At 42.6% G+C, this 14,408-nt stretch overlaps 2 protein-coding genes across 4 annotated transcripts in view; one reads left to right on the top strand and one right to left on the bottom strand.

Annotated features, from left to right (window-relative positions):
* The window catches only part of LOC126562065 (proton channel OtopLc-like), a 187,292-nt gene that overhangs the window by 55,954 nt on the left and 116,930 nt on the right, over positions 1-14,408 (top strand). The window lies entirely within an intron of this gene.
* LOC126567994 (homeotic protein female sterile-like) overlaps positions 501-14,408 on the bottom strand; it is a 49,873-nt gene continuing 35,965 nt past the window's right edge. Inside the window, exons 6-8 of one of the 3 annotated variants that reach the window (XM_050224392.1) lie at positions 10,566-10,661; positions 9,777-9,906; positions 501-1,979 (exon numbers count right to left, since the gene is read on the bottom strand). In XM_050224392.1, coding sequence (XP_050080349.1) covers positions 553-1,979; positions 9,777-9,906; positions 10,566-10,661 — 1,653 coding nt within the window. In that variant the 3' untranslated portion in view covers positions 501-552. Of the gene's footprint in view, positions 1,980-9,776; positions 9,907-10,565; positions 10,662-12,140; positions 13,624-14,408 lie in introns of those variants that run through there. The other 2 variants (XM_050224400.1, XM_050224408.1) reach the window with 2 other exon arrangements.

Raw genomic sequence — 14,408 nt, 5'->3', positions numbered from 1 at the left:
TCTAAGAGTCTCATCGCTACATTTGGATGCATATGAGACAAACTATACATTACACACTGTGATGGAAGCTGTCTATATACTGGAATGTGGAGGCGATCCGTTCACAGTTTTTGCAGTTTTGCGTGTATATATCTGTAACATCCCAACGACTTCATTAGCACCATACCACCACCATCAGCTGTAAGGTGGTCTCGACTACGCGACCAGGACGCGTATGTGTATAACGTCTAGCGCACAAAGAAGGCAACACTACTACACTAGGTATGAATGTGTGTGCATATGTATACATGCGCGTATATATAAGTGTCATCCATACTGTCCATGGGAATACAACGACTAGTATAGAGCGCTTAAGCTCCCCTCCGACAGAATCTGGCGTGCAACAAAATCCCAACGTGTATTCTTCACCGCTCAGTAATACAGCCAGGTAGACCCCAATCGTCTATCCACCAGAGAGCGATGCGGAACCACACTAAACGGTGCATTGGTATGCCATTACACGAACAGGTTCTTCTTATATTTCAGCCGCTGCTTGTTTCGGGCGGCGCTTAATCACATGTGTACGATGTGGTTGTAGAAGCGGTCCCTCAGCTCCGGATGCTTCACCTTGCAGTGTGCCTTCATATTGTCGCGCCGGGTGAACTTCTGTCCGCAAACCGGACACTCGTGGCTCTGGGGCCGGTGTATGTTGGCGTGGTGCCAGCGGTTCGAGACGGTCTTGTGACAGCTGACGCAGCTGTACAGCGTCGGGAAGGTGCCGGTTAGCTGTATGAACAGTGAGGAGTAGTCGATGTTGTGATCGCGCCGCGTCGTACTCGATCCACCACCACCGCCGGCAGATGCTCCTCCCCCGGACGCACCGCCACTACTGCGTAGAGAGCCACCACCACCACCACCGGCAGCACCGACGCTACCGCCTGCACCGCCTACGCCCGTTCCTAGGTTCATCTGACCGTCGGAGGGATCGCCTGCTACGAGGAAGCTGCCGGGTGGTGCACCGCTGCCACCAGTGCCGCCATTACCCCCGCTCAGGGAAACCGCCGACGACGACGCCGAGGATGAGGACGATGAGGACGACGACAGGGACGCCGGTGTCGGTGGGGTCGTGGACGTGGCAGAGGGTTTACTGCCGCCTCGATTACTACCATCGGGCTGGCCACTAACGCTGAGAGCTGCCGCCGCCGCCGCTGCTGCTGCAGCTGCTGCCGCCACCGCCACTCCCGTGCGTGCAGCATCACTGGCACTGTTAAAGGCACTGCTCGCAGCGTGATTGTGATGCTGCAGAGGATGATGGTGTGAAGCGTGCGGTGGGTGGTGCTGGTGATGACCGGTGGTGGTGGCGGTGTTGGTATTGGTGCTGTGATGATGCGACAGGTGATGCCCCCCAACGTACTGAGCCCCGTTCGCGATGCCTCCTCCTCCTCCTCCACCACCACCACCACCATTGGTACCTCCTGTTACTCCTCCACCACCTGCACCGAGGCCCGCGGCCAGCCGGTGATGTTCGACCAGCGACTCAACGAGGCTACCGCCGAGCGGCAGTGGGACGGCACTGAAGCCAAGCATACTGGCGGCAGCAGCAGCAGCAGCAGCAGCACCGTCACATCCGAGTCCTGCTCCTCCTCCACTACCACCCCCGGTACAGTCCGCCGAATCGGAGCGGTGGTGATTGCTGCGGTTCTGCTGCTTGTCTGACCCTATAACTGAACCACCTGCCCTACTCCCTAAACCTGACCCTGCTCCACCTGCACCTCCCCCTCTGCCTGCACTTTCATACTCTGCACCATCGCTACTTCCACCTCCTGTACCGCCTCCTGCACGGCTTCCATTAACGCAGCCGCCTCCTCCTCCTCCTCCTCCACCTCCTCCCGCTGCCAAAACGGCATTCACAACCACTCCTGAAGCAAGATCGTGATGATGCAAACCGGCACGTTGATGGTGGTGACGTGACGCCATCGCTAGACGCAACATACGGTCACCTGCAAAGCACACAGGCACACAAGAACGGCGTCACCGAGTGCGCGCCCTCACCACAAACACACGCCTCCGAAAACAAAACACAACATAAAATCGAAGTCGAAACAGCAACAACAAAAATTGTACATCTCTCGTATTGAAAGAAAAACACAAATTTAAAAAAAAAACAACAAATCAAGAGATAAAAACACAGGGAACACACGCACAACGAAAACAAAAAATACTTTGGGAGGTGGTTGTTCTGATAACGGCAAGAGGTGTAACAGCGAAACAACAGATGTAATTAAAAAAACAGGAAGAAAAAAGTGACATGGGACTACGATGGAGATCAAAGAGATCGGGAAAGGATTTGGAGCGTGTACATTATCCGATCGGAACGGATTACATCCAGAGAGCGGAACTATAGTTCACACAGTAGTATAGCTGACAGTTGCGTATCCGTGACTAATAAACACAATTGAAAATTCCGTTACAAGATTTTAAATCACACGTGCGTTTCGGTCGGTGTTCAAATGATTTCAAATTGATTGGAAATTAAATTTGTTTTCGATGTCAAGTGGTTATAGTTTGCTTCTATTCTTTCCCCTTTGCTTTAAATTGTGTTTAAAATTTTAGATTTTTTTTTTCGTTGGAGGTATCGGAGGAAAGGAATTGTTCAAGGATATTGGATTTTTAAAAAAATGCAATTGAATCATAAAATATATTGGAAAAAATTGTAAAAACTAACTTATGAGTGTTTTTTGTTTTTGTTTTCAGGAGGCACTCTAATGCATGACTAACATTTAGCATGAGATATTGATGTATATGTATATGTATATGATTATAACTAGTTTGTATTAGTTTCAAGTTTGACCGATTCAGGTATAAATTTGTTTAGGGTTTTGTTTTCGAGGTTTTTTTTTTAAATTGTAATCTTGTCTGCTTATCTTATTTGGTTCGTCTAGGAATTGAAAACAATACATATGCCGCTCTATATAACACTGAGTAACGTTCATAAATCATAATCAGCTAATCAACCTAGTAACACATGTGGTAATCGTTAGGTAGTATGTGTATGCGTGTGTGTATGTGTTGGTGTGTTAAAAAGAGAATCAAACAAAACAAAACTAAACGGGAAGAACAAAAATAAACAAAGGTAACACAAAGACAAAATCGCAAACAAGAAAACGGAGGAGCCTATGTTTTAGTTATGCTAAATTAAAAAAAAACTAAAACGATAGGGATAACTATTCTATTCGCTAAAGTTTATGCGTTTTACTTAGAGCTATTCTTATATAAACTGGAACTAGGGGAATGTTTCGCTTTACATTGGGAGAGGAGAGGTTGTAAAACGTTTTACACTAAAAAAAAAAAAATAACTAAAAAATGCGAGCTCGTGTCAGCATGAATATGTGGATAGTGTGTAGGAGGTGGAAAAGGAAACGGAGGGGAAGGTGAGAGTGAAATAGTGTTTTGAAATCGCAAACTAAAAATCAACAAATGAAAAAAACACAACAGCAAACTAAATAACCATGTACAGGGGGAGGCCATTAAGAAAATGAATGAAACCCACACATATAGAACGGAAGAACAAAATGGCAGCCGTGACGACGTGCTCTAACACTAAGCCACGTTTATGTATTTAGATAATGCGAGGGCTGTTACGGATATAGCCTCTAACACTACTACTACTGCGTGAAGAGATGGGTGTCCAGATCACCCCTTTACGGATCTGCCTTAACAATCGCGGAATAAGATGAAACTAAGGAAACACTGTAAACACTGCTAGATGATTGTTTTGAAAGAAGAAACCAACACATACACAACAGAAAAGAAAATCAAAACAAGTGTAAGTAAGGGAGAGAGAAAAGATAGTGACAGAGAAAGAGAGAAAGAAAGAGAGATGTAGCGAATGAGGGAGAAGGAATAATAATGGATAGTAAAAGAAACAAAAAAAAAAATACTAATAACATTTTCGGCACCGCATTGACACAAGCGACTAGAAATACGACACAGGTTTGCACTAGAGAGTAAACAAACAGCTATATTACAAACAGGGGTATGTTTGGGCATTTGTATTTTGAAATATTTGGCTAGCTTGTTGGCTTTGGAATAAAAAAATTAATGTATATTTCAATGACAAGTGTACCAGCACTAAAACTATTCTAACGAAGAAAAAAAAAAACAAACGAAAACGTTTGTAAAACTAACAGAAAATCGCTACCACTGGTTAGATATGTTCTAAATTTTTGGCATAATGAGTCGACGAACAATGGGCACAGCAAGAGTAGGAATGACGATAAACACAGAACGAAAAGTAGAAAAGATGATTAAAATAAACTAACAAAAACAGTACACAACAACAAACAGAACGTAACTGTCGACTGGGTGTTCCACATAACAATTGACGAACGAGCATACAAACGGGTACTGGGGCTGCTCTAACATTCTATCTATTATATGGCACACGCACTTACTATACACTCTAAAGGCATCAGGAAGTAAGGTAAATCAAGTATAGATATTTATTTAAAAAAAAAACTTTAAAGAAACACACACACACAACAGTGGAAAACGAAAGAAAATGAAAACCCTGCACTGTTGCAGGGAGCTAGTCAACACTACACGAAACGAGGTAAAACAAACATAACTAAACAGGATGAACAACAAACAAACAAACACATGATAGAAGGTGATGAAAGTACATAAAAATGTGAAACACAGCATTGAACCAATAACGAAATCATAAAGGGGAGAACCAGAGAAAAAGAAAAACAAACGAAAAAAACAAAATATGTTTTTCTATCTTCTCTCCACTTCACAACAAATCCTGACAAAACTTGTATTGAATAGTGAGATGAGGGTGAAGGGGCGGGGGGGGGGGGAATGAAGTGAGGGGAAAAAGAATGGCCAACCTATTGCCATATTTCGATTATTTTTTTTTAACACAGAACTTCGATTGTCACAACTTACGTCACAGTTTCGGCGCGTTCGTGCACTTTTGGCTTGCTTCCTTTTCTCTACTTTTGATTAGCCTGTTTTCTTTTCATTTGTTTTGTCGTTGTTTTGCATTTCTTTTTCGTGCTCATTCGTTCGATTTCTTCTTCATTCTCTTGTTGCGTTTGCTTAATCAATCTTTAGTTGCTTTGTTATCTGTGTGTTTTAATTTTAGTTGTTTTTTGTACTCCTTCCACAATTTTTTACTAACTTTTTAGTGTGTAACTTTTGTTTATTGTTTCTTTTTCACAGGATAATCACTTTTTTATAAAAAAAATCACAGCACCAGACATGTTTTTGTTTTTTTTTTCTTATATTTATGATGAATAACATCGAAATGCCAGCCCTAGTTCGATCTGTCACATTCTCTTACGTTTTATATGAATGGGGTTTGAAGCCCTCCGAAAAAAAATTGCGGTGGGTTCGAGGTTATAGAAATAATTTATTATCTCTCATTGCATAAAATAAATGAGAAACATGATTTCAATTTCTACCATTTGAACCGAATCTTTCGATTATGGCATCATAAACAGGATGAGTTTAGTATACCTTCTCGAAAGGTCGTTGACACTCTCATTTTAATGTGTATTAGTGACAAGAAAATTGCGTCTAAATAAAAACATCCCTGTTCCCCATAATGCTTCTCTTGCTCCGATCATTTTCTGTAAAAGGTTGGCAAACCTTCAGCTGCTTAAAACTACATTCGAGAATCGTTTCCAAGCAACCGGAGGAATGATGCGATAAAAAAAACGAACGTCCGTTTTTTATTCGTTGCGCAGTGCGCACACAATCACAACTCTTATGAAAATTGTGTGTAGAAGTAAGTGAAGAACATTGGAATTAAGATGTTAGAGAATAGATTAAGTATTATTGGCACACACACACACAAAAAAGGCACAAAGAAGTTAAACAGAGAACATAAACATGAAAATAGTAAAACAGTTTGACGAATCTGAGAGGTTTTAAAAGAGAAGAGAACAGTGATACGATAGTGGAGAAAGCCACGAAATTATGTGTTGTTTTATAAGAAGCAAATTACACTTTAAAGCAAGGCAGCATTGCGTACCACCCGGGTGATAGAAACGTCAAGGTGAATTGTCGTGAGAATAGTAGACTTTGTCAAACTGACCATTTGATAAACATAATTCCAAACAAAATTTGAGTTTATGATGTTAAGCACAATATGTAATTCTCTTACTTTCTCTCTCCCTCTCTCTCTATTTTCTCTCCCCCTCTCTCTCTCTCTCTCTCTCTCTCTCTCTCTCTCTCTCTCTCTCTCTCTCTCTCTCTCTCTCTCTTTCACTATCTATGTATCTTTCTTTTGCGTTATCCTTCCTTCTCTCCTTCGAACGATGTACAGATGATCGGGGTTAGCGACGAGTATGACTCGATAATTGCATACATTTAGGGGCTTCATCTTTACATTGGAATTTTCTTCCTCCGAATTGTAGACCTTAATCGGACCAACAACAAACAAAAATGTAGCCATTTTGTGGCTCAAGGTATGTGCAAGTGTTAGCGGGTCCGTCCGTGTTGGGCTAGAAATATGGATAGACATTTCAACACCGATTTTAACACCGATTCGTACAACTTTTCATACGCGCCAAACACACACAAACAAACAGTAGTATGCCGGTTGTAGTAGCAGTAGTAGTAGCAGTAGACGAACCAAAGCAGATTTTCCCCAGGGCGCACATATAGCAAACCGGGTCACTATATACACACACTCACACATGTATAGGTGTAAGGCGAATGTACACCGATAGTAGAGGTGGAATAAGTGTAATGCACACGCGCGCACGTTTTACGTTTGATAAAGATGTGGAAATAAAACGAATAACAAAAGAATTATCGTATACCGAATGATACTTACTCGCAGCAAAGAAACATTCACGGTTGAATTGCATAGCGATACACACACACACACACACATACTTGCGTGAAATAGAGATATAACTGTGTGTGTGTGCGTGACTGTGTGGGTTGCATATGTATATAAATATACGTAGATTAATACATAAAACAATGTCCATACAATTACAAAATCCTGGCGTGCACGTGTACGTACACTTACAGGCAGATCAAACAACAAAGCCTCTTTTGCACCTGCACATGTACATTCTTGCACCGTAGAAAGAAGTTTACATTATGTATCTCGCTTCGTATTTATAATTTTTTTTTGTGGTCTTGCCTTAACAGTACTGAAACGATCGCTGAACTCAAATATAATTTACGGAAGTAGAAGTAGAAGAAGTAGTAGAAGTAGTAGTAGTAGAAGTAGAAGTAGTAGAAGAAGAAGAATGCGAGGAAGAATAAGAGATAAAAGAAGTTGTAAGAATATAAGATGATGAAAGGTGAAATGTGGAAAAAAACAATACATGGATACAAAAATGGAGCTGAATGTTCAAAGAGGATAAAGAACAAGTGTGTGGTTAGTAAATAAAGAAAGAGAGAGAGAGAGAACGAGAAAGATACAGAGAGGAAGAGAAGACAAATTACGAAACGAAAACAAAATAATCAACGAAATCAATAGTAAAAACAAGGAAGAGTAAATGCAAATAATGCTTCATGAACAATAAAACAATCAAACATGTTTTTTAATCTATGATACGGGATGCTACCAACAACAACAAAGAATACGTAACTGGTTTGTTACGAAGGTACGCAAGAGTGATGTTGGGAGATAAAAGGCACTCCACATTGACGTAGCGATTTGGTCAAAAAGGAGCTGATTACAGCACAAAAATTAAGAAATAAAACCTTACATAAGCAATGGTGCCGGTGACCAAAAAAAAAAAAATATGAAAGTGGATCAAACAAAAAAAAAATAAAAAAAACATCTTTATTCTAGCATAAAAGAAACTAACGAAGAGGTTAATGGACATAAGAAGGCAGTAGAATAAGAAAACAGAAAGGAAAGAAAACTTGTGGCATATTTGTGGATAAAATCGAAAGGGGACATTTTATTTTATGGTACTATTGTAGCAATTTTTGTAAGAAAATGTGATTGAAAAACAAAAAAAAAACAGATACAAAAAAGGAGTAATGGTGGTGAGCGAAAGGGAACACAAACTTCAAACTCGCCAAAAGTACCAGTTTCACAGCAGCAAAAACTTATTCAAACACAATTCGCAACAAACAAACAAAGATCGTAGCAAAAATGTTTGGTATAGATAGTGAAAGAAACATGGTAATACAAATACAAAAACAAGTAGGAGATAAAAAATAAAGAAAAATTATTTCAAAAAAAAACAATTAAAAGAGAAAAAAAGAACATTCCCCATTAACTTCGACTGCTCAGCACAAGCAGATAAAAGCGATAGAAGATAGAAAACAGTGAGTGTGAGAGAAGAGCAGAAACGTAAAGGAATACGAAAGCAAGGAAATGAAAGTAGAAAAGAAAACAAGGTTGAACAATGATACATAAGCGGGAGAGATAGGAGTAGTAGAGTAAGTATAAAAATAAAAGTACTGTAAAACAAAACCCAAACGAACGTGTTAACAGCACGAACAACCAGGTGTTGTAAAAACAAGAAAAGTACAAACATACAAATATATATATATATATTGATAAACCACGATGAAATATTTATAATGTTATATAATATATATATATAGAAAGAAAATAGCTAGATAACAGAGATTACACTAAGGGTAGCAGGTATATATGTGTGTGTGGTTAAACTATTGCTCTATAGATCTAAATTTTATAAAACACTACAAACACACTAACTACAGTAGGTTAAAAAGGTAAAGGCATATTTCGAACGAAAAATAAACAAAAATAAACAAAAACAATCGTACAATACAATAATAAAAACAGAGAGAGAAAGATAGAAAGGTAAACAAGGGAAAGGGAGGTGAGGATGGGGAGGTGTGTAATTATTACAAGGCTGTTAGGTTGCGGTAGCAGCAATTGAGGCTAAACATGTTTTGGGCACAAACAAGTAACTAAATTAAGCCAAGTAAAAGTATTGGTAGTAGGTAAGTAAGTAAGTAAGTTGTGGTAGTAGTAGTAGTAGTAGTAGTAAAAAGTAGTTGTAGTAATAGTAGTAACAACAATGGATGAGGATGAAGAGCAACGTCAACTAAAAAAGACATATGTGTGAGGGTTTGTGTGGTGGTGGTGGAGGTGTGTGTGTGTGTATGTTAACTGAGTGTTTCTAGAGATGACTGTGTATTGAAAAGTGTGGGTGTGTATGTAAGTGATTTTACTTGTGGTGTGAGTATTTTTAAAGGTTTTTTTTGTGTAGTATACGGGAATAACAATAGGAAAAATGAAGAAACAAAAGGGCGGAAATTAACAGTAAAAGAAACAAAAACATCGAAGCGTTCGAGCCAAAACAATAGGAGAATAAAAACGATACAAAAACTAACAAGAGTAAATATTTATATATAAAAATTGTGTGTAGAAATATATAAGAGTATATAAATTCACAAATGGTACTAAAAACAGTCTCCGTAAAAAGGAACAAAACAAGGTAAAATATTAATCATCGGAAGGTAAAAAGATTTGTTGGCAATGTTTTTTTTTTGTAAAATAATTTAAATAAATATTGATATAAAAAAACTCGTTCCTATATAATTATGTTCGATTGCCAACGCACACATAAGCGCATGTACGGATAGTTTTATGCGGTGACAAAATGGCGCACCGCAGCGGTACCGCTTATGTATGCGTCAGCGCAAGAGCGTAAGGATACTCTAAGAAGGGAGATTACAGACAGAGAGGAGTAGCAGATTAAATTAGGAATAATATTTATATATTGTTATGTAAAAGAAACAAAACTATAAGGAAAGAAAAATTGTGTTCATTTGCTCACCATCAATATTGTCTGGATGATCCGGATGTGACAGGTGTACGTCACTGTCACCGCTCTCGTTGAGCGACGCAATATTGCCGGGCGCTAGGATGTTGTTCATATCGTCCGCATTCAGATTGATTGGTATAGGCTGTTGTGGGGGCGTGTGGTTGTGTGCACGATGGGCGGCGGCGAAAACAACAACAATTTTGCCCAACACATACAAACAAAAAAAGAGAGAAGAGAAGAATTCAAAGAAAACAGATTAGTTTGAGATAATAATTTGCGGTTTACAATATGGCGGCGGGTGTATATGATGGCTACACAACTAGTGAGGGATCAAAAGGATGCAGATGAATCTTGGAATACATCTCCTAGTAGCGAGTATGGGGTTGCAGGAGAAAAAAGCGACTTCCAATTAGAAAATACACACATACACTCATACACACAAACATACATTCACAGGACAACGATACCCATTCGCTGAAGAGCATTAGCTTCCCTTCTCAAATCACACTCACATACACACACACACACACACACACATATACGGAGGCTCATTCCCACACAGATGATGTAGCAACTGAGTACACAAAAGCGAACAAAAATGTCCATATAAAAAAGACGTAATCAAACTTAATCTTTTATAAAAAAAAAAAAATTAAACAAGAAAACTAACTAGCAGGACTTGGTTTTATGGATTTCTAGAGAAGCAGAACTTTTGTTCGGATAGAAAAAAAAGTGAATGTCAGAGTAAGTTGTTGGTTATGTGTGATCGTGTGTGTATGTGTGACTGTGTGCGCTAGTTACATGTTTCGATTTATGGCGCAGGTGGTTGAGGTGCGCGTGCGGTTCTAGTCCGATGCTCGCAGACATCTCGTCAGCATACAGCGGCAACTTGAGGGGCTAGAAGAAACATAGGGCGAGGTTGGAAAGAACGGGGGGTAAGTAAGGTAATGAGCAGGAGAAGTGAAATAGAGAAATTCCGATAGAATCCTACATCAAGCACAAACTATCCTCTTTCAATCATACGCAAACACACATACACATCCACATGCCTATTAGTTGTAAGAGTCCTTACGATTTTCAGGGGGAAAGAGTCGCCAGGGAGTAGAATAGTTTTATAGAAGTTAACTAACTCATCCGCCCGCTTGCATAGAGTGCAGAACGACCGCACGAATAGGGTCAGAATCGATCAAGATATATTGAATTTCTGAATGTCCTTGCGTTTAATTACATCGAACTCGCCATCCCCACCCTCCGTGTATATACTGATGAGGGTTACACACGTAATAGGAAAATTGCCTGTCCAGACGAAACCACCTTCCCCAACCATTATCCAACAGGCCGCCTTCTTCCGAAAGTTCCGACAACTATATTTTCCCCCTTTCAATAGACAACTTTCCGCAGCAAGTGATACACGAGAGAGCAGCACCACGCCACCCTCAATCAAGGACGTCTCTGGTCCGGGATAATATGATTGTACTGTTGGCAACCAAAAGGGATTAGATTATGAATTTATAATGCGCCACTCTTTATCCCCGCCGACGGCTTGCACGATTGTGACGAGGTTGTATGAAGTTTTCCTGCACCCCCAACGATCCTTCCCAGAGTCAGAGTCTAGGGGGAAGTAAAAGGGAGATAAGCTTTTTTTTTGTTTCTACTTACTAATTGCATTAGCATGGATTAGTATGCCATCCCCGAGACACGAAACCTAACCCAAGAAACATTTGTAGCGAATGCATTAAGTGTACAAACGGTAGGAGCATCCCTAATCGACTGGAAGAAATCGGAGGAAATATAGGTAAGATAAGAATCAACAACCTGATCTCTATATCTAGCGTAAGAAATTGACAATCTGCGCCCCTTGGAGTGTGTAGTTGTCGATAAAGTTAAGATTTATTTCGTATCGTATCATATTATTTTTTCCTGCCTTCTTTGCTTGCGCAGTACACGCCTTCGAGGTACAAACACTACCTAGTAGCACAACACCTAGAGTAAAAATGACACCAAGTATCGTTCCAAATTGCAAATGCTTAACTCTAAACGGTGTAAACACAAACGGCCCGACGTAGAACCGTTTTGTTTTTCTCTTCTCTTCTATGCACTACAACACACCACGGTATACGAGCACGTTCATAAGCAGCTGCACTAGTTTGCTTTGTTGCTGTTGTCACACAACATGTGCGGATAACGTAACGTCAAATATGGCCACTGGTTTAAGGTATAGTACAGCAGGAAGCGTCTGATGGGGAGAAGGACTCCCTGGGTAGGATCCCGGATATTCCCTACATAGCGAGCTTATATAGCTGAGCTTTAGATGGCGGCCATTGTTGTTGTCCTTCTTTTGCGTCGGAAGGAACCAGAACATTGGTTGGCACAGTGCGAAGGGAGAGAGTTGGTGCAGACGGTATAGTGATGGTCAGGGTATGGCGTCATCTGGCGGTGCAGTAGTGGCGGCAGCAGCAGCAGCAGCAATAGTAGTAGTAGCAGTCGACGACTTCTCCCCACTATCACAGGCTATGGCAGTGCGGCGCACCTCGGTTGCTTCCCGCTCGCTGCAGAGCCGGTGCGCCTTACACTTGTCGTGGTGGTTCACAATTTCGAGCCGAAAGTTGGAATTGCCCTCGGCGAACGACGTCCTAATGTCCGGTATGTCGCTGCTCCAACGGCGACAGTACGTGCAGAACATGTAGTTCTTTTCCTCGTCGTACTTCAGCCACTCGAACTGGTCGAGCCAGTTCAACCGAAAACGACCACCTTTGCGTGAGGAGCTAGTAGTCGCGGTAACCATCTTCCCACCCGCACCACTACCACCACCATGCCCCTTCGCACCGGACCCTGCTCCGCCAGACGAAGAGGAGGTCCGATACGGAGTGGATGATGGTGGTAACACGGTTGCTGCCGCCGCTGCTTTACCGCCACCACCGCCAGACGTTGTTCCGAATGCCGCCTCAAACATTGCATCTGTTTTAGCACTCTCTTCAAACTGCATAGGACCACCGCCAGTGGCGCCTGTGCCGACCTCACCACCGCAGGCTGTACTGTGGAAGGCTTCAACGGCGGCTAGCAACGATGAGTGCGATATCCCAGCCAACCGGCTGACCCTACCACCAACCTCGCCACCATCACCAACTCCACCGTCTTCACCAGCATCACCCACGCCACCACTACCACCACCAACACCAACACCACCACCGCTACCCATCAGGTGAGCCTTGTGCGCGAGCAGATAGCGCTGCAGGCAGGACTTGCTTTCCGGCCAGTCCGCAATGGAAGCGAGGGCGGCGGCGGCCGCCACTGCAGCAGCCGCAGCAGAGGCAACAGCATTCGACTCGCCCCCGCCATTTCCTCCTGCTCCTACTCCAGCGCCTCCTTCGCCTGGTGCTATCGTTCCTTGGGCGGGTGACGAAGCGCTTCGCTTGGCCGGCGGTTCGAGCTGCAGGGCGTTCGAGAGCAGTAGTGAGCGTTTCGGCTGCTGATACCGTGTTGGCAACAGTGACGCCGCCACCGCCCCCGCATGCCTTTGCCCTTCTCTTCCTACCCCTCCACTGACACCACCACCGTACGCTTGCCGCACATTGGAAGCGGCCGAAGAGGAAGCGGAGGAAGGACCGGTAAAGGAGATGGTGGTGCGCGGAACGGCGGAGAGCGTGAGGGACGGAAGCGGTTGGGAAGAGGTGGAGCTGGTAGTAGTGGCGAACGTGGTGGTATTGGTGGTGGAGAGGGTGGAGTGGGCAGCCGCAGCCGCCACCATCGCCGTGGCCGCCGCCGCCGTCGACGTTGCCGGTGAAGCCGATGATGACGGTGCAGCTGACATGATCGATGCAGACGGTTGTGCTTTCGATTCGTCTCCCCAAACATTTTTCTGTCAATACAATAGGAAGGGAAGGAGGAGTCAGTGCATGTCTCTCTTTTTCTTTTGCTTGTCGTGTGATTGGCAAAAATGTGCATGGAGGATGGGTGGGGGGGGGGGAGGTTGTTGGTGGCAGTGGTGGGTATGGGAGGGGGAAGGGCGGGGAATGGGGTGTTGATGATAGGGATCGAACTAGGGGATTATAAGACTGCAAAAGAACGCGGATACAGGGAACAGGATTGTGCAAGGAAGGAAAAGAGAGCGTGGACGACGGATGCTTCCCAACTTCGGACATTTTGCAATTTTTGCCCAGTAATAGCAGTAGTAGCAGCAGTAGTATCCACTAGTAGCCATTCTCTTTCCTCACCTCGTAAGCCCCTTTTTCACTACCAACCTTCCCCCGCCGCCGCCCCCTCTCTTCCCTTTCCCAGAACGCTTTTTTAGGTGGAGAGTGTTTATTCCAACCGGATGTTGATAAGACCTAAAGATTAGTTAGGAATGGATGATGCATCTATGGAGTTGTTTGTTAAATAATTTAGGAAAACTAGAACGGAACACAGCAACAACAACAAAAACGGGACGGGAAAACAACAAGAGATTCGACAAAAGCTGGAACAACAATTTAAGTTGCTCAGTAAGCAGATGTTTGGAGGAACCTCCTAATAACTGTACCATTAGTGATGGATATTTTATGAAAATTCTAAAAAATGGATGATAACCACTTAGAAACACAGTTCACTCCTAGATCACATGGAGACACTATGATGACTATCAAAATTCATTTGCCGAATTCGAGC

The sequence above is a fragment of the Anopheles maculipalpis genome, chromosome X, assembly GCF_943734695.1.
Source record: "Anopheles maculipalpis chromosome X, idAnoMacuDA_375_x, whole genome shotgun sequence".
Taxonomy (NCBI): Eukaryota; Metazoa; Arthropoda; class Insecta; order Diptera; family Culicidae; genus Anopheles; species Anopheles maculipalpis.
This window is presented reverse-complemented; position numbering and strand designations above follow the sequence as displayed.